Source organism: Delphinapterus leucas, chromosome 4, assembly GCF_059928025.1.
Source record: "Delphinapterus leucas isolate spDelLeu-1000000601 "Yukka" chromosome 4, BTC_Dleu_Yukka2, whole genome shotgun sequence".
Classification (NCBI taxonomy): domain Eukaryota; kingdom Metazoa; phylum Chordata; class Mammalia; order Artiodactyla; family Monodontidae; genus Delphinapterus; species Delphinapterus leucas.
The window spans coordinates 46,414,087-46,434,296 of record NC_143132.1 but is presented as its reverse complement, the minus strand read 5'-3'; the positions used below and the strand labels follow the sequence as shown (position 1 = coordinate 46,434,296).

The window sequence follows — 20,210 nt, the reverse complement described above, 5'->3', positions numbered from 1 at the left end:
TATTTAAATATTACCTAGAATGGGATGTGCACTGGAACTACACACCCGGAAGGGAAACGCCTTCCAAGTAGTAAAACCAAAATTATGTAACAGCTTTGGGTGGGGAGTGGGGGGGGGCACAAAATTTAAAAACCAGCAAACACCAGTGACAGCCATCTACGGGAAGAGACAAAGGAAGAAATAAGGGAAAGTAAAAGTACAGATGCTGATTCACTCCCAGAAGAAAAGGTACCATAAAGCTGTTGTCAGCTGTGAAAATAAAAACACACTGAAAGTTAGAGGTAGCTAGAACTGAACTCTTTCCTGAGGTCATTAAATTAAAATTTACTCAAGAAAAAGAACTACGGATACTTGTCTTCTTGTTGCCTGTCCTGCCCCCCTGCTCCACTCGGGTACTCTCTCAGACAACAATGTTTGATGAGGCGCCTCTGTTTTTTCTGTTTTTTCCCTCACTTTTAGCTCCTGGCACAGAGTAGGCAGACAACATACATTTAAGAAATGACTGAATGAATTTCAACTCCAAACTAATTCTTTATGGGACCATTATGAATTAGAAAGAAATAAGTTTTTTTTAATTAAAGAGAAGGAACGGGGACTTCCCTTGTGGTCCAGTGGTTAAGACTTCACCTTCCAATGCAGGGGGTGCGGGTTCAATCCCTGGTCAGGGAGCTAAGATCCCACATGCCTCCGGGCCAAAAACCCAAAACATAAAACAGAAGCAGTGTTGTAACAAATTCAATAAAGACTTTGAAAACGTCCACATCAAAAAAAAAAGGGGGGGCTTCCCTGGTGGCACAGAGGTTGAGAATCTTCCTGCTAATGCAGGGGACACGGGTTCGAGCCCTGGTCTGGGAAGATCCCACATGCCGTGGAGCAACTAGGCCCGTGAGCCACGACTACTGAGCCTGCGCGTCTGAAGCCTGTGCTCCGCAACAACAGAGGCCGCGATAGTGAGAGGTCCGTGCACGGCGATGAAGAGTGGCCCCCGCTTGCCACAACTAGAGAAAGCCCTCGCACAGAAACGAACACCCAACACAGACAAAAAAATAAATAAATGTGGGGTTTAAAAAAAAAAAGAGAGAGAGATAAGGAAGAGGTAAAGCACATATTAAAATGCCATTTCCACCTACCAGGAGTAGGTACTGCAGAGCAAGTCAAGCTAACCCTTATCCCATCCCCAACACATGGCCCCTTCTCTCCGGCCTTATCAGTTTTGTTCTTCCTTAGTAGAAAAATTGCAGGTGGAGATCAGAGCGCCCCTGGGGTTTCAGAGGCTGCATGACAAAATGAAAATAAACAGCAGTAGAGTAGGGACAAATTAGCTTCAGCTTGATCCTGGCTTTGCTACCCAGGAACCACTAACCTTGGCAAGTCACAGGAGCGCAAGATCTTTAGAGCTGAGCTAAGAACTTATACCATATTCAGGCTAAGCAAAGAGGTGAGAAACTAGCCCTTCCTACTCGAGAAGGGCGTGTGTGCTAGATTCAGTTGTGACAAGTGTTAGCAGCCTCAGGGGTCCAGCCAACTTCAAAAGGTCATTATCTGTATCAGGGTTAATCCCTAAGCTTAGCATCTGCTCTGGGAAGAGGAAGTGTCAGGTCACCTGACTTAAGATTGAGAGGAGATTCAAGATCTTCCCAGGCTTCCTTGGGAAAGTAAACCACAGATGACTTTGCACCTTGAGGTGAAAGCAATAAAGGACGCTATTCTTCGGAGTTGGTGGGAGTGATGATGGTAACTGATGACTAACGTCTACTGCCAGTCAGACCTTGTACTAGGTGACTTACATTTTATTTCTAAATGAAATAACTGTTAAGCACTGTGGCAAAGAACGTGGCCTGCCATTTCAGTAAACAAAGGATGTTGAAGCCCATCAAGCCTTCGGCTACTGCAGCCGCCCCCCAACTGTGCACCCTGAGGGGAGTTCAGAAGGAAGGAAAACAGGATACTGGCCCCAGATCGCTGAGGTGCGTATCAAAGGAATAATTCCAATAATACAGTTTCTTGCATCTTCCCACACATAGAAGAGGGGTAAATTCATTATCTTGAGATGTCTGTTTTTTCTTTAATTAGCAGTAATCTTTTTTTTTTAATTTATTTATTTATTTTTGGCTGCGTTGGGTCTTTGTTGTTGCACATGGGCTTTCTCTAGTTGCAGTGAGCAGGGGCTACTCTTCGTTGCAGGCTTCTCATTGCAGTGGCTTCTCTTGTTGCGGAGCATGGGCTCTAGAGCGCAGGCTCAGTAGTTGTGGCTCATGGGCTCAGTAGTTGTGGCTCGTGGGCTCTAGAGCACAGGCTCAGTAGTTGTGGTACGCAGGCTCAGTAGTTGTGGTGCACAGGTTTAGTTGCTCCATGGCATGTGGGATCTTCCTGGACCAGGGCTTGAAGCCGTGTCCCCTGCGTTGGCAGGCAGATTCTTAACCACTGCGCCACCAGGGAAGTCCAGCAGTAATCTTTTGATGTTCGACTCGCTGTTTTTTTGTTCCCCAAAACTCCTACAAATCCTGGCTCCTTCCTCTTTGGAACAGTCCCTCAGAGCTATCTGAGAGGCTGTATCCCAGGCTTAAGTCCTCAGTAACATCCCAAATAAAACATAATTCTCAACTTTTAGGTTGTGCTTTTTTGTTTTAGTCGATAACTCCATGTCTCACACAGAGTAGGGGCTCAATAAGTATCTGCCTTATCTGTAATAATTATATATTACATCGTATTATGTTACAGTATGTTATATTACATTATAATGATCATCTTTGCTGTTGTTACTCCTACAAAAGCCTGGAAAGGAAGGTAAATTCTACTAACCAATTTAGACTGTGGAAAAAAAAATGTGGCCTGCCGTTCCAGTAAACAAAGGATGTTGAGGCCAGCAAGCCTTCAGCCCACTGCAGCCGCCCCAGATGGTACCCCTCGAGGGGGATACACGGTGGAGAAAGACAGGATGCTGCCCCTAGATAGTTAAGGTGCATATCAAAAGGAATAATTTCAATAAGCCCAGACTCCTGCATCTTCCTATTCATAGAGAAGCACTAAAATCATTAACTTGAGATGTCTGCTTTTTTGTAATTAGCAGTCATCTTTTGATACCCGACTGTTAAGGGAAACACTGACTGAAACCGCCTGCCCTGACCAGGCAAAGACAGTAACAATTTGCATGAGTTATTTTACGACAGGAAGTCCTGGTAAGGAACACGGAACTAATGAGCCACCACCAACCGGAAGAATTCGGGAAAGGTCAAAAAGACAGAGGAGACGCCAGTCCACGTGTCCTACCAACCTCCCAGAATCCTCCTCGCTGGAATCCATCTTGGCTGAGTGGTGCGTGCACCACGAGAAAGGACCCTGAGTCCGAATGACTGGCCAGAGACAATCCGGAAACTAACCCCATTACCATAAAACCCGAGACTGCGAGCCACGTGGCAGAGCAATCCTCCTGGGTTCCCTTACCCTGTTGCTCTCAGCCCGGCGCCCCTTTGCAATAACGTCTCTTGCTTTTGTCAGCACGTGTGTCTCCTCAGACAATACATTTCAGAGTGTTACACAAGAGCTCACTCTAGGACCCTGGAAGGGGTCTCCCTTCCTGCAACATGACTACATGTCTGTCTTTTTCAGCAAAAACTCCAATATTTCCTCCCTTACCTCTTTGGAACTGTTCCTCAGAGCTATCTGAGAGGCTGCCATCCCAGGCTACAGTCCTCCGTAAGGTCCCCAAATAAAACATTCTCAACTTTTAGGCTGTGCTTTTTTTTTTTTTTTTTTCAGTCGACGAGACAAAGAAACCGAAGCTATAAAAAGTGAAGTAACTATTATCTGGAGTCACTAACCCATACCTGACAAAGATGAAACCACACCCAAGCTCAATGCTAAGGAAACGTGTCCTCTTCATAGCACTGCAGGTAACTCTGCCAGGTTTCCCAGCAGAGCTTCTCCTAATGGCTACTGCAAAGGAGGGAGCTCTGCCTCCAGGGAATACTATTCACTGACAAATGTGCAGACTTACACACCTGCTGAGCAATCTTTCATAAATACTCTAACCCCTTTGGGTTTTCTCAGAAAGAAAATGCCTTTCTCTCGAAAGCTGAAGAGTACTTTGATTCTAGAGTAGCACTTTGAAGCTGCAGTCTGCAACCCACGGGTGGCTCATGAAGTCAATTTTGCGAGTCATGGTCAGCTCATTTTTAAAAAGTGAATAGAACAGAATACAGGGTATCTGGAGTAGGAAAGGTAAAAATTCTTTCTTTTTTTATTATAAATATGTATGGATACTAAGTTCCAAAGCAAAATGTATTTCTTACTATGGGTCATGGTAAAAAAAAAAAAAAAGTTTAACATCACTCTTCTAGTTTTGCAGTGATCCTAACTGGACACACACCCACAGATTGACTACAAGCAGCCGTGGCACACCTGTAGTCAGATGTAAAAATATTTTATGTATCTAAAGTTTTCCAGAAGGTTGGCTGATTTTTAAAGGGACCTGTAGCCCCAAAAGGTTAAGAACCAGTCATGGAGAGATACAGTAATACGATAAAAGAAAATAAGAAAAGACAATGTGAATTTTAGATCCTTAAAAGATAAAATGCTGAAAAGCTTGTATGTGTTTTACACACTTCAACATGCCCAGACCCGACTGTCATTGATTTCTATTAATCTGGAAGCATTTGACCAGCACTCTATCAAAGCAGTGGTGACAAAGAAAAAGAATGTTTATGGATGGAAGAGTAAATTCTCTACAAGTCCTGACAACCATAATGAACAATCATTATTTACATTCTATGTAGTTCATTAAAAGTCTGTGAAAGGAAAATATCTACTGTAAACTTTAACCTAGAAGTTAAATAAAAATAACAAGGGTGGAAAATAACATGGGAACAAGGGTGGGGAAAGAAAACCCTAAAAGGACAGTGCACTCTTTTATGATCAAACACAAACAGACCTCTCTAATCTCACCTGTGTGAAAAGAATACTGGTCTGACTGAGTTCTTCAATGCCTTTTCTTAAAATATATGCAGAGTTCTGACTAAAAGCACAAAAAGACACAGAATAGTCAAGCTCTTCCTTAAATGTAGGATAACCATATTATGTACTTATACTGCTAAGATTTGCATGAAAAAAAGCAAACAAGTGTGGAGAATGATTACAAACACATTTTGAACATTTTGTGTGCCACGGTTTCTTTTGTATTTTTACCTCAGGAGAGAGGCAAAAGCTGGCTTTGATAAACAAGGCTGGATCTTATTTCTCTTCTTCATTTCCACAGGTGGCACCCTATGAGACAAAAATAGCGTCAGTCAGAAACCAGAACTAGGAAGACGGCCCAAAGGGAAGAAAATGCCCTGGGAGCCCACGCGGTGCCACCAGTGAGAGGCTTCTCAGGCAGGGAATAGAAACGCTCACCGCAGCCCCTGACGTATGACAGAAGCTTCTCCTAAGTCCTGGACACATTTGAGGATTCATGGATGCAAAGCGAGAGACTGGAAAAGGCTGAGGTGACGAGTGACCCAGAAGGGTCGAAGAGCAGTGACTCAAAGGACCCTTTGAGAAGAACTGGGATCATCACACTGTGGAAGCCAAGACCAGACTCACAGTTTAGAAGTTCCTAAAAGCCTGAAAAATGCACACGGCTATGTAGGTCCTCCGTGCCACACGCGGGGACACCCATGGGCAGCAAACGCCACAGAGACACTGCCCCGAGCAGGTTCCGTAGCCCCTGCCCGTGCCCCGGGGACTCCCCAAATCCCACCATTTAGAGTCACATATCTAACTCCCCTCTATTCTTGGCACAGGTTAGGCGCTTGTGTGTCCCCTGAATGGAGCACTTGTCTCCACAATTTCAAAGCGTATTGTGATACAAGACAGAGCACAACAATGAAAACAAATGAAGGGGACAGGGGGCAGCAGGACCCAGACTCAGCCAGGAAAGAGCAAACAGCCTAATATAAAAAACTATCAAAGGGCTTCCCTGGTGGTGCAGTGGTTGAGAGTCCGCCTGCCGATGCAGGGGACACGGGTTCGTGCCCCGGTCCAGGAGGATCCCACATGCCGCAGAGCGGCTGGGCCCGTGAGCCATGGCTGCTGAGCCTGCGCGTCCGGAGCCTGTGCTCCGCAACGGGAGAGGCCACAACAGTGAGAGGCCCGCGTACCGCAAAAAAAAAAAACAAAAAAAACTATTAATGATCATCAGTTGTGTGGAGAATTAATCTAAAAAAGAAAACGAATCAATTTTCTTCTGCAATCACAGGACTCAAAGAGAAACAGCCTAAACCCTTCATGGATTGACTCAATTTTAAACTTTTTTTGGTACAAAATCCACAGTTAAAACTGCTAGCTTTCTGAACTCTGAGGCCAGATGCAGAGAATCATCTTTTGTAAATACCCCAAATGGCAAAACTCTCTTGATTTATATGTGAGGAAGGTACATAAATATGGTGGGCCAGCACACCAAGCCACAAAAACCAAATTATAGTCAGAGGACAAAATAAAGTATAAGATATTACTTGGTTTCTAAGGTTATTAAACCAGAAAACAAACTATTTGGGGATATTGTGAAGACTGTGGGTGTTTTTTCTTAAAAAAAAGACAATTACTTGTCTTAAACAGTTTTTAAGGAAGCAAGTTCCGAGGTAATTTCCAGCTCCGAGGTAATTACCAGCATCCAAGGTAATTTCACGATACTTTCTGTGTCTGGAGTAATGTGTTAGCTTAGGAGTGACATGAACGTTCCTCAAATTCTGATGACAAGAAAAAAGTGCTGAATTTGGACCCTTTTCATTGTCTTCTTTATCATTTCCCCTGTGACCAAGAATAGGATTTGCAGGGAATTAGCAATCTAGTAAACTTCGTGCTTTCTTTTCTGTTCTTGTCTTCCATTACTAAGTACAGGACAGAGACAAAAGTGGCAGAGATGGAGGGAGAGATGCCTGCAGTAGGATCCTCATGTGGTATATAATCAGACTTCTAAGATCTATGGCTCATTATTTAAGTCCAAAACCTCAAAACTTGTGTCCAAACCGACCCACCTGGCATTGGGTTTTTTCAGTGACTGTAAAGAGCATTACAATGATTTGCCTAACTTCCTTCCATAAAGAGCATTACAATCAACCAGTGATGAAGTTAAATTCAGAAGCATCATTTTTTTAATCTAGCAAAACAAAACAAAACCTAAAAACATGATCTAGGATCTACTATTCAAACACTGGCAAAAAGTACCGAACTTTTGTCTAAGACAGGAAGTTTTTATGTGGTTTATTTTGACATCCTATACTCACCACTCATTCAGGATTTAAAGGTCATCAAAACTTGATTCCTCACCAAAGGACTGACAATAGGAAATAGGATACCTCTAGACTAACAGTTGTCCTCCAGGATTACATTATACATTTATAAGCTAAGTGATTTGGGTTTTCCAACCCGTTGTCCATGTCAGTTTTTCTGCTCTGGTCATTTGCATTAAGATGAAGAATTTTTTAAAACATTTATAATACATAGTAGCAATTTCTGAGCAAAACTCTGGGAAACTCAAGCAAAGGAATTTCCAAAAGTACCAGACTTCTGAATTCTGAGTTTTGAAAATATATTTTGAGGAGAAATAGACATAGTCTAATTTGATGCCTTTAGTGTTTTTGAATCACCCATCCTCAGGGTTGAAAAATTGTTTTGTATAACTGAGGGTACTGTTGGTTCAAACTATGTTAGTTTACAGTTTGTTGCAAACATTGTAGAATACAGCAACATATATATTAACTTTTTCTCTATTTATCTTTATTATAGAAAATATCTTAGAATGTTCTTGATAGAGTAGCACGGTAACGATGGTCTCACACTTGGTGTGAATGGTAGTTTAGCAAAGCATAGCTCAAGGATTTGCAAAGTCAGGAAGAGGGACAAGAGAGCCTCTCTCCCCACCCCCATCTAAATATGAAATTTGGTAAATTAGAATACTTTGTAAAAACAAATTCATATTAATTACCATTATGTACGAGATGTTTTGTTTTTAACCACATTGAAGATAATCGGGAAAGATTTTTTCCTTAATGTTTCTCCCGAGTGTAGTACTACAACAAAAACTTAATGCTACGAAACATTTTATATGCACCTTTGAGTAGGCAATTTAATCTAGATTATCTAATTTTCCTCCCATGATAACTAATCTGTTTTTAGTATCAGCAACATTTGGCAAGTTTATTTTTTTAGATATAAACTGTGGTTCATCTGTTCACTTTTCTAGAAAAAAATCATTCTCATGAGAAAAAGCATAAATTAACAAGAAAGGAGAGTGACTCGATTTGCTTTTAGAAAAAGAAATGCTTAATCAGCTATCCTGTATTTGGACTTATTCAGGTGTTAAGAAATTTAGGGAGGTATAAAGGGTTGAATGACAACAGTGCTCTTTTTTTGTTGTTGTTAATCTAACAGACCAGCCTTAACTGTGGGCCTGAATCCTAAAAGGACAGTTGCCACAGTGGGACGCAAGGAAATGTTTGGTTGGCAGATGAGCACCAGTGACAGCCAAGTGGAGGGACATACTTGCATGGTCAGTTTATTCTCTAATTCCAATAAGTTCTTTGCTTTCAGAAGCAAGAAAACATTTCCTCTCCCCCCCCCCACCCCACCCCCTTTTTTTAAACATACCACAAGGAAAGTACAGACAGTTGCGCTACCTCAAATCCTTTGTGACACTTGCAGAAATCAGTAGATTTTAGATTAGACAGAATCATTTTTTTAATCTCTTGATTTGTTTTCCTTTGGTTCGAAAAGTTGTGTTATACTCAATTGACTCTAGCAAAATTTTGTATGTGGTAGCATAGCTTTAATTTATCCTATTACAATGCTGTTCTGAATTTTCTTTTGGTTTTTAAAAAACAAAACCTGTTGCTTAGAAGCCATGAACTATTTTACTTTACTTCAACTTGTCAAAATGTCCTTGTTTGAAAAAATGATCATTTGGGTTCACTCAGGAAATGCATGTCAGGAAGCTTGTATTATAAGTTGACGAGTTGTGATGTATCAGTAACTGCTGTTACTCCTTTTTCAAAGAAATATAATTGATTTTGAAGTTTTCTAGATTGTCACATGCTTTGTGATGAATGCAAGGAAATCAAGTCCTGTGTGGTATTTATTCTAGTCATTTCTATTCAGGCTATAAACTATAGCTAATTTTTTATTTGCAATTAATTCATTCAAACTAAGTACTTTTCAAAATAGAAAAAAAAAGGAAAAATGATAAAAATCTTATTATAGAAGTTTTCTCTTTAATAAAACTACCTGTGCCTCTTCAAATTTTATATGTGACATTTCAAGTCGAAGTCATTTCAAATTGCACATACATCATTATTCACCAAATATTTTTAAACAAAAGGAACCATATGTAGTGTCTACACTTTATCAAAAGTCTCTTATCCAAGCATTTTAGACTCTAAGAATCAAGTGCCACTGAGTCTAAGAATTACTCCATCAATTCAAAAAGATGAATTATATAAATAAGAATGTGATGCCCCAAAGACGGTCAACACCACTGCTTCACTGAAAAGTCAATAAAAAGATGTTGTTGTTTATCAATATTTAAACTGTTAGATGTAATGTATAAGATACTAGAATGGTAAAACTCCAATTTATAACGGAAAAGCTAGAAAAGGTTCAAAGTGTTACAGGGTTTGTTTTTTGTTTGTTTGTTTTTTGTTTTTTTTAATAGGTCCCTCTAATACCATTTGCAGGTCTATGTGAAACACCAGTTTGGTAGTCATTTTTAAACAGCAAAAATAAAACTTACCCATAGGCATTTGTTCCCCACAATATACAATGCAGCACATAATAGAGGAAGACAGCACTCAGGAAGATGGCCACAAGGTACCCTCTCATGGCTGGCCCACCTGAAACACAGGGGATGAAGGCCAAGGGAAAGGCAAGATCGTTATACAGGTGATTTACACAATGGCTTACATGCAAGCATTAGTGAATAAACATATAGAGAGAAGAGTATAAGAAACTGACATCAGCCTGTTATTTTGGAAACACCTACTAAATTTTCAGAAGGTGAATATTTTTTCTGTCTCTCTTCATCCTCTTTAATCAACACAACATGATTCATGTTTAGACCAATACTTTCCCATGTTAGATAGGAAAAAAATTCATTCAGAACAAAATTTCACACATCTATTTCAAATCCAAAACTTTTTTCAGAAATATTAAAAAATACCTATTTTCTCTATCTCAAGAGAAAATGAATATATGCCTTAAGATGTAAACAAACATTTTGTTTTGTCATTGCTCGAAATGACTTTTAAATGCTATTTATGCTAAAAGTCATTTTCTCATTTTAAAAAACTGGGGGAAAAAAGCTACTAAAAAATATTTCCGACAACCTCAATTTTTTTTTTTAATTAACTAATTTATTTATTTATTTTTGTCTGCTTTGGGTCTTCATTGCTGCTCACGGGCTTTCCCTAGCTGCAGTGCGCGGGCTTCTCACTGCAGTGGCTTCTCTTGTTGCCGAGCATGGGCTCTAGGCATGCAGGCTTCAGTAGTTGTGGTGCGTGGGCTCAGTAGTTGTCTCGCGGGCTCTAGAGCACAGGCTCAGTAGTTGTGGTGCACAGGCTTAGTTGCTCCGTGACATGTGGGATCTTCCCGGACCAGGGCTCAAACCCGTGTCCCCTGCATTGGCAGCTGGATTCTTAACCACTGTGCCACCAGGGAAGTCCTCCCACATCCTCACTTTTTACACACTTTTAGATGCACCATATCACAGCACAGGTAAATTTAGCTAATTATTTGCTTGTTTTTATACTAAATGGACAGTATAGTTCACTGCACATTTATAGACAGACACAAACCTGGACACCATCCTCTCTATAGTATAAATGCAAAAAACAAAAAAAAACCCTTTACAAAATATATTTTTTATAGCCTAAAACATTTTTAGTTCCCACTTCTGCTTCAAAGGCAGAAAAGAGTATGTCCTCACTTCTACATGTAATTAAATGCAAAAGACAAATTTAATATATGTTTCTATACTAGATCTTCTATTTCAATGCATGTTGCTTAAACAGATATACTATTTCTTTGCATCTCTTATCAAGTTTCTGGTCCATCTAGATACTTGAATGTACCACTCGGCTCACTCCTGTCCGTCTCTATTAACCTCAATTGGGGCAATGCAGTGTCGAACGTGTGAGTCTGGTTAGATTCTTTTATTTTTTTTTAAATTTTATTGAAGTAGAGTTGATTGGTTAGATTCTTAAAGAGCTCCATTGCCTTCTTAAGTATAATCTACTAAACATAAATGAAGCTGTTGTGGATCATGTGAGGTCATCGTAACAAATGTAATAATCGTTCTGGGCTCCATTAGGGTTGAGACCCTCTGGAGCTAATGAGGGTGTGGGGCTGTTTGGAGTTGACCCTAAACTGTAGGGATTATCCCATGCAGATTGCTGAGCACACCTCCCTTGGTGTCAGCTGTTGCTTCTCACTGCAATTAAGGCAGCCACCGCCCCCATGTGCCACTATTATAAATTAATTAGAAATGAAGACTGTCAAGAGGAAGCAAATGAATGTGTTAAATGAGCGAATTTTAGTTTACACATACTTCTAATTTAGCAGACATTAATGCCCGTGAAGAGTTAGAAATCAGAAGACAGGAATCATGGCCCAACTCCACATAATTCCTGGCTTGGAGGGGGGCCTTAGGTAAATCAGTCTCCCCTTTTCCAACCTGACTGTTCTCACACGTTCAGGAGTGAGAACACACAGCCAACCTCTTCGGGCTGTTAGAGTGGCCAAAATGATGGGCGTCTGGCATAACCTAGGACACAAAAATATGTGCTGAATAAGTTTGTATATTTTATGGTTGTTTGTTTTCTAAAGCTAAAGCCAGCTGTGCTTTTTTTCTATACAATAAAATGCATGGGTTTTGAGAAAACCAAAGAGAAACTTGGCCTGCCCTTAATGTAGCCTGTGCAGTATTCTTACCGGTCTGACAGAAAGAGTCAGTTGGGTGTGGCTGTGGCGGAAAGGCCACTTCCTCTGCTGGCAAAGGGAGTAAACATAGAAAGGACTCGTAGATCACCTCAGGCCTGTGCTTCCCTTTCCACTTTATTCTGTCTTCCTTGCCCATTTGCAATATATGTCTTGATGTATTGTGCATTATTTTAGAAATCACCTTAAATTCTTGGTAAAAAGCAAGAAATAAATTGCATGATCATTAGTGGGAAAAAAAAAAAAAGAAAAAGTATGGTTCTGTGCTTCCTGAGAAATAATTGGTAAAATCCAAGTAATGGAGAGAATTAAGGTTTGGGATGATCAGAGTAAAAGTCTAAGACAGTGAGGCATGGGAGATGTTGGACACATCACTGAACTGGTTAATTGAGGAAACAAAGACAGCGAGATAGCTAGCCCAGAGCCCAGCCCTTATGACATGTTCAACAAATGCTAGCTCTGCTTCCTCCCCTTCACGTGTGAGAGAAGTGCTAATATTAAACACTTTGGCCAGAGGCCACGAGTCATAATTCATGATGGCAGGACATAGGGAGCTGGTGTGGCCTGGCCTTGGCTCATTCAGCCCTTTGACTGAACTGGCCTCTGCAAAACGTTTTTTTGTTTTTTTCATTCATGTGTCACACAAACATGAATGTAGGATAAATATAAAAGACTCCAAAGAACACAGTGGAATTCTTTCTATACTGTGACTCAGCTGAAAATACACTATAATTGAGCCTCTTTTGTTGTACATTGGACAGCCTCAGATATCAGGGGTGTTCAGAAACTCTGGAAGTTCTAGAATCCACAAGTTAGACTTGGACAGAGAAAGTTTTAGAAATTACTGATACCAGGCTTAAGACTGTCCTGGAAGACATTTAACCATGGGCCAAAACAGTCACCAAACAATCTGCTTAAATCCTCAGATTAAATATTTAAAACTCCACCCAGAGTAACATCAGTTTTGCAAACACCCAACAAGGATGCCACTTATCAGTATCAGCAATTTTTTTAAAACATATTTACATCTAAGGTAAGATAGCATATGAAAGCCTAGGGAAAGAACTCAGTATTTACAGTTCAATTTGCTTATCTGTCCCTCAAAACATATTCTTTGGGAAATTTATATATCACTTTACAGAGCACGAAAGTATGCGTAAGCGAGATGTTGTATTTTTCCTCAGCAGTTTGTGGTTTAGCTGAAGACAAAGAAGTGTGAGAAAACATTTTTTTCCTTCAAAAAGCAAAATGAGGGCTTCCCTGGTGGCGCAGTGGTTGAGAGTCCGCCTGCCGATGCAGGGGACACGGGTCTGTGCCCCGGTCCGGGAGGATCCCACATGCCGCGGAGCGGCTGGGCCCGTGAGCCATGGCCGCTGGGCCTGCGCGTCCGGAGCCTGTGCTCCGCAACGGGAGAGGCCACAACAGTGAGAGGCCCGCGTACCGCAAAAAAAAAAAAAAAGTAAAATGAACCTACTTGTGAAGAGCTACTACATACACCACCTGAGAAAAATTTTGGAAGCTTTACCACTCTCACATGTCATGGGCAATTCAAAGCATCCATATTCAAGTTGCAGAGCAAACTGGGGCCGGCCAGGATATCCTTGTGATAAACACGTAGAGGTCCTCTGCTCGCTCACAGCAAAAACTTCCACAAACAAAGGAATTCTCTAATTATAAGTCTATAAATGAAACAACCATTTTGCTTTGAGCAAAAGACCCAAAGGAACACCAGTAAGAATTTAACATAGAGTGCCTGCTTTAAGGGGAGGAAAAAAAAAAGTCCCTTCAATATAGCTTCAGTTACCAAAACAAACAAGTTTCAAGATCTTGACATTGAACAACACATATCAGCTTCTTGGCTGCAGATGCTACTAAGACCAGAGTCCCTAAAACATCCTTCACAAAGTTTAAGCCATGAAGCAATTATTCACTGAAAGTGTGAGTAGAGGGTGTCAAGGGAGAGCAGGAATCATTGGCAGAGATCAAATGTTTATCTCTTCCCCAATTATGATACATAACCCAATAGATGAATAATCTGCATATGCCAAAGTGAGCTCAATCTTGGCAACAGGTTTTCCTTTTCTTTAATAATAACAGTATATTTTATAAGTTCATAAAATGCTTGTATGTCCATCACTTCATTTAAGGCTCAAAACAAGCTTGATAATCAGATGTGCAAGACTCTGTCATACAGAGTGAAGTCAGTCAGAAAGAGAAAAACAAATACCGTATGCTAACACATATATATGGAATCTAAAAATAAAAAAGAGTGGTTCTGAAGAACCTAGGGGCAGGACAGGAATAAAGACACAGACATAGAGAATGGACTTGAGGACACGGGGAGGGGAAAGGGTAAGCTGGGACGAAGTGAGAGAGTGGCATGGACATATATACACTACCAAATGTAAAATAAATAGCTAGTGGGAAGCAGCTGCATAGCACAGGGAGATCAGCTCGGTGCTTTGTGACCACCTAGAGGGGTGGGATAGAGAGGGTGGGAGGGAGAAACAAGAGGGAAGACATATGGGGACATATGTATATGTAGAGCTGATTCACTTTGTTATAAAGCAGAAACTAACACACCATTGTAAAGCAATTATACTCCAATAAAGATGTTAAAAAAAGAAAAAAAAAACAGATGTGCAGGCATCATCTTCTTGATGAATGAGGGAAATGAAAGTTTCTGCAATTCAGTGAGTTGTCCCAGCTCACACAGCTTAAGAGACAGAAACAGACTTAAGTCTGACCATTTCTTTCTCACAGTTCTACTCCTGGTGTCATCCTGTCTATCAAGACAAAATACATGAGGGGAACCCAAAAGAGAAAATTCTAATTGACAACTTCCTGACAGTGCGCTGTTGATGGGCAGAGTTCCGAAAGGGCAAATACAGACATGGGTTGCAGGGAGAGGGCTGCAGGGCAGGGTTCCCCAAAGTGACATGGCAGCTCCAAGGGTCAGCACCAGCCGAGGGCTTGTTAACATGCACATTCCTGAGCCCCTACTTCATCTGAGTCTCTAGGGCTTGGAAAAGTGTATTGAAACAAGAACACTCCAGTCTGATTCTTATGCTGACCCAAACTACAGTTTGAGAATCACTGCTCTAGGATTCTCAAGAGAACCATGGAGGAATGTACTGAAATACGGAGACCATAACAGATGTTACAATAATGACCCCACTCCATGAGAGCAGGATTTGTCAATCATTTTATTTGCATTTATTTATCTACTTCTAATAATACATGTCACACAGATGTTAAGTGGATAATCGTTGAATGTAGTTACAGATCTCATAACTAGATGCTTTGTATTGATTTTTTATCCAAAATGCCTACCACATGGTAATGCCTAATGAATAATGGCTGATTAGAATCATTAAGATATTGCAGTGATTAGCATTTTTCAAGGCCCCCGACAGATGCTTTCGGTGTATTATCTCATGTAATCCTCACAACCACCCTGTGAGGGAAATAGTAAACTTACAATTCTCATTTCACAGAGGAGAAAACTGAAGCTCTGAGAGGAATATTAACTTACCTGAGCTAATAAATTGCAGAACAGACTCAAACCCGTATCTATCAGACCAGAGTCCACACACTGTATTGCTGCTCTCCAGATGTGAGCTTTTACAGATTGGTGCAAGGTCCAGCCTTCTGATAACAGACTAAACATGACAGAATGTCTCATCTGCCCATCCTACCAGCTCCCTAAGCGGTATCAATTCTAGGAATGGAGATAAAGTTTATAGTCACAGACTGCTGAAATAACACCCTATTACTCACAACCTTGTTCTTCCCCACCCTATTTTGGATTTCAGTAAATCCATTTTTTTTTCCTCCATAGTTCTATTGAGTGCCCTCGAGCAGTGATCCTCAAACTTCAGTACGCTTAAGAATCAAACTGGAGGATTCCTATTTCAATGCACATTCTTGAGCCCCAGGGCAACCATAATAGCATTGCTTATAAAAACAAAACAAAAACCCTATGGAATGACACTTGAAAATGGTCAGATTCTTATTTTTAGACTCTCTAATGCTTTTTCAAACCTAAAGAGGCTTGTTTTTCCAACAACCAGTTAGAAAAAAGCATATTCAGCAATAATTCTAGAAACATCATTCTATTCTCTAAGCACAAAAACCCGGTGGGTATCTCAGTCAATATCACATGACTCCAAGGAAGAAACATGCTTCCGCACACATGGTTCAAGACGGACCCAGCCTGCCCGGCCTCTCTCCACCCAGTGACCTCTAGGCTCAGCTGCAGACACACCCCGGTGCCCATCTGTAGGCTCAGCTCCACCCCAACCTCTGAGCCTGATCCTGACCCAAAGGAAAGTGAGCCTGAGAAGCCTCCAGCAGCAGCTCAACAGTTTGGTCAGGTTCCTACTGATCCCACACTTGGCCATGTCATTCACCTGGCCTGAGTTCCCATTGCCAGGTCCCTGAATTACATCCTAGTTTTCCAAGGTCTTCATTCTTCTCTCTCTCAGCTACCCCAGCAGCTCAGCAATCAAACATCCAATTCTAAGTAACCAGGATCCTACACCATGTACTCATCCACTCTATCCCTTGATACCCTCTGCTTCCCCAGTGACAGAGGTCTTGCTCTGCTGCTGTTCGGTCTCCTCTCTCATCCAGCATACCTCTGCTCAACAAAAATACTCGATAACTTGCATCTTTGTGCAAAATAGACAAGGACACCCAATCTGGCTCCACACAGCCCTGTGGGCACATAGCTTGGCATGGGCAGGATTTCAACCACAACTTTCCTCTCAGCCAGGTGCCCCTGTTCAACGTTCACCTCCACAATCTTACCAGGTGGCCCTGCTCTCAGCCTGTGTCCATTCAACCCTGGGAGAGACTCTTCTTCATTCAGGTCTCCACCAGACATCAGCTCACACTGACACATACTTGAGACTGTCTGAACTTGGCAACAGATCTTACATCCTGCCTTCCTTCCTCTTCGTATTTACTGCTCAGCTTATGACTCTTCTCTGCAATCACAAGCCCCTGTGAGCATGAACTGCAGCTCTACCTATGCATTAATGTCTAAGTCTCTTAGTCCAGACCCACGGGTCCCCTAAGTCTCCTAGACCTAGCCGTCTCCATAGAGCCCAAACCTTAAAGAAGACACACAGAACCTCGCAGCAATGGATGGAAAGGCCTCAGTCCTCTTTAAGTCAGTTATTACCCCTCTTTCAAGTAATGATCCTTATCATTAATGGTATGATCCAAATGTGTCCAGAAGCCTCATTTATATACTAAGGACCTCCACCCTCTGGTGCTGATCATATAAATAATAGCACACTTTATTAAGTACTTACAAAATGCCCAGCACTGCACTAAGCCCTTTTCACATACGATGATGAACACAGGGGTGCTATCATCCCCACTCAAGAGACTTTCTGGGTTTTTATATTGTATATTATGGGAAACTTCTAAATTGTACATTCTGGAGAACTATAATCACTGTATTTTTTAACTATAACAGCATGAACTTAATATAGTTACTTAATACCTTGTTATGCAAGGGAATGATACACATTAAAGTAGGCATTGATTAAAATATACTAAGAAACATTAAAATACAAAAGAAAAAACTGTTCATTTCACAATTAAAGAGATAAATCTTAAGGAATTAGTCTGGTTGATCAGATTTCTACTAGAAGGACCTGAAAATTCTCAAGAGGCCAAAATTTAAAAATAAAAATAGCACATGTAAAATTCAGTATGCAATATTACACCACCTAAAAAAGCTAAGGGCTTCCCTGGTGGCGCAGTGGTTGAGAGTCCGCCTGCCGATGCAGGGGACACGGGTTCGTGCCCCGGTCCGGGAAGATCCCACATGCCGCGGAGCGGCTGGGCCCGTGAGCCATGGCCGCTGAGCCTGCGCGTCCGGAGCCTGTGTTCCGCAACGGGAGAGACCACAACAGTGAGAGGCCTGCGTACCGGAAAAAAAAAAAAGCTAAATTTAAATCTGAAGTTCTGAGCTACTGTTATTTAATACAAATTAAGGGGAAAAAATCTGAGTAAATTAATAGAAAATTATAATTTGATTTACGTACCTCCTCCCTGGAAAAGCTATTAGTATAGTTTCAACAAACTGGACCAACTGTATACATTCTGGCTGATTTCTAAATACATAGTCTTTTCCTTTCTGCATAGCAGAAGAAGAATATGCATAATTTTCTTTCTCTCTTCTTCCCCCCAATTCTTCTGCTATACCATGCTATGCAGCTAGTTCCTATATGTATACACACATCTCCTCTTTCAGTCTTTCAAGAAAGCCAGTGCTTGGCTCTACCCACCACCAGTCCCCCACCATCAAGAAGCTTGCACAAGCCTCTTAGATAGCCTCACCCACCACAGGGAAAACAGCAGAAGCGAGAAGAACTACAATTCTGCAGCCTGTGGAACATTCACATTCACAGAAAGACAGACAAAATATATAGGCAGAGGACTATGTACCAGATGAAGGGACAAGATAAAACCCCAGAAAAACAACTAAATGAAGTGGAGACAGCGAAAAGGGATTCAGAATAATGATAGTGAAGATGATCCAAGACCTTGGAAAAAGAATGGAGGCAAAGATCGAGAAGATACAAGAAATGTTTAACAAACACCTAGAAGAATTAAAGAACAAACAGAAATGAATAATACAATAACTGAAATGAAAAATACTGTAGAAGGAATCAATAGCAGAATAACTGAGACAGAAGAACAGATAAGTGACCCAGAAGACAGAATGGTGGAATTCACTGCCGTGGAACAGAATAAAGAAAAAAGAATGAAAAGAAGGCAGCCTAAGAGACCTCTGGGACAACATTAAACACACCAACGATCGCATTATAGGGGACCCAGAAGGAGAAGAGACAGAGAAAGGACCCAAGAAAATATTTGAAGAGATTATAGTCAAAAACTTCCCTAACATGGGAAAGGAAATAGCCACCCAATTCCAGGAAGCACAGAGTCCCAGGCAGGATAAACCCAAGGAGAAACACGCCAAGACACATAGTAATCAAACTGACAAAAATTAAAGACAAAGAAAAATTATTGAAAGCAACAAGGGAAAAATGACAAACAGCATACAAGGGAACTCCCATAAGGTTAACTTCTCAGCAGAAACTCTACAAGCCAGAAGGGAGTGGCATGATATATTTAAAGTGATGAAAGGGAAGAACCTACAGCCAAGATTACTCTACCCGGCAAGGATCTCATTCAGATTCCACGGATAAATCAAAAGCTTTACAGAAAAGCTAAGAGAATTCAGCACCACCAAACCAGCTCTACAACAAATGCTAAAGGAACTTCTCTAAGTGGGAAACACAAGAGAAGAAAAGGACCTACAAAAAAACAAACCCATAACAATTAAGAAAATGGTCATAGGAACATACATATCGATAATTACCTTAAACGTGAATGGATTAAATGCTCCAACCAAAAGACACAGGCTCGCTGAATGGATACAAAAACAAGGCCCATATATATGCTGTCTACAAGACACCCACTTCAGACCTAGGGACACATACAGACTGAAAGTGAGGGGATGGAAAAAGATATTCCATGCAAAGGGAAACCAAAAGAAAGCTGGAGTAGCAATACTCATATCAGATAAAATTGACTTTAAAATAAAGAATGTTACAAGAGACAAGGAAGGACACTACATAATGATCAAGGGATCAATCCAAGAAGAAGATATAACAATTATACATATATATGCTCCCAACATAGGAGCACCTCAATACATAAGGCAACTGCTAACAGTTATAATAGAGGAAATCGACAGTAACACAATAATAGTGACTTTAACACCTCACTTACACCAATGGACAGATCATCCAGACAGAAAATTAATAAGGAAACACAAGTTTTAAATGATACAATAGACCAGATAGATTTAATTGATATTTATAGGACATTCCATCCAAAAACAATAGATTACACTTTCTTCTCAAGTGCACATGGAACATTCTATAGGAGAGATCACATCTTGGGTCACAAACCAAGCCTTGGTAAATTTAGGAAAACTGAAATTATATCAAGCATCTTTTCTGACCACAACGTTAAAAGATTAGAAATCAATTACAGGGAAAAAAACGTAAAAAGCACAAACACATGGAGGCTAAACAATATGTTACTAAATAGCCAAGAGATCATTGAAGAAATCAAAGGGGAAATCAGAAAATACCTAGAGACAAATGACAACGAAAACAAAATGATCCAAAACCTGTGGGATGGAGCAAAAGCAG

General features: G+C 40.8%; 1 protein-coding gene across 13 annotated transcripts in view; it reads right to left on the bottom strand.

The window, feature by feature from the left end:
- The window catches only part of ST3GAL6 (ST3 beta-galactoside alpha-2,3-sialyltransferase 6), a 101,316-nt gene that overhangs the window by 29,159 nt on the left and 51,947 nt on the right, over positions 1 to 20,210 (bottom strand). For 12 of the 13 annotated variants that reach the window (XM_089910439.1, XM_089910445.1, XM_022584985.3 and 9 more), the window contains 2 exons: positions 9,764 to 9,863; positions 5,185 to 5,262 (listed from right to left, as the gene is read on the bottom strand). In XM_089910439.1, the coding sequence (XP_089766565.1) occupies positions 5,185 to 5,262; positions 9,764 to 9,852 (167 nt within the window). In that variant the 5' untranslated portion in view covers positions 9,853 to 9,863. The remainder of the gene's footprint in view (positions 1 to 5,184; positions 5,263 to 9,763; positions 9,864 to 20,210) is intronic. The other variant, XM_089910446.1, reaches the window with a different exon arrangement.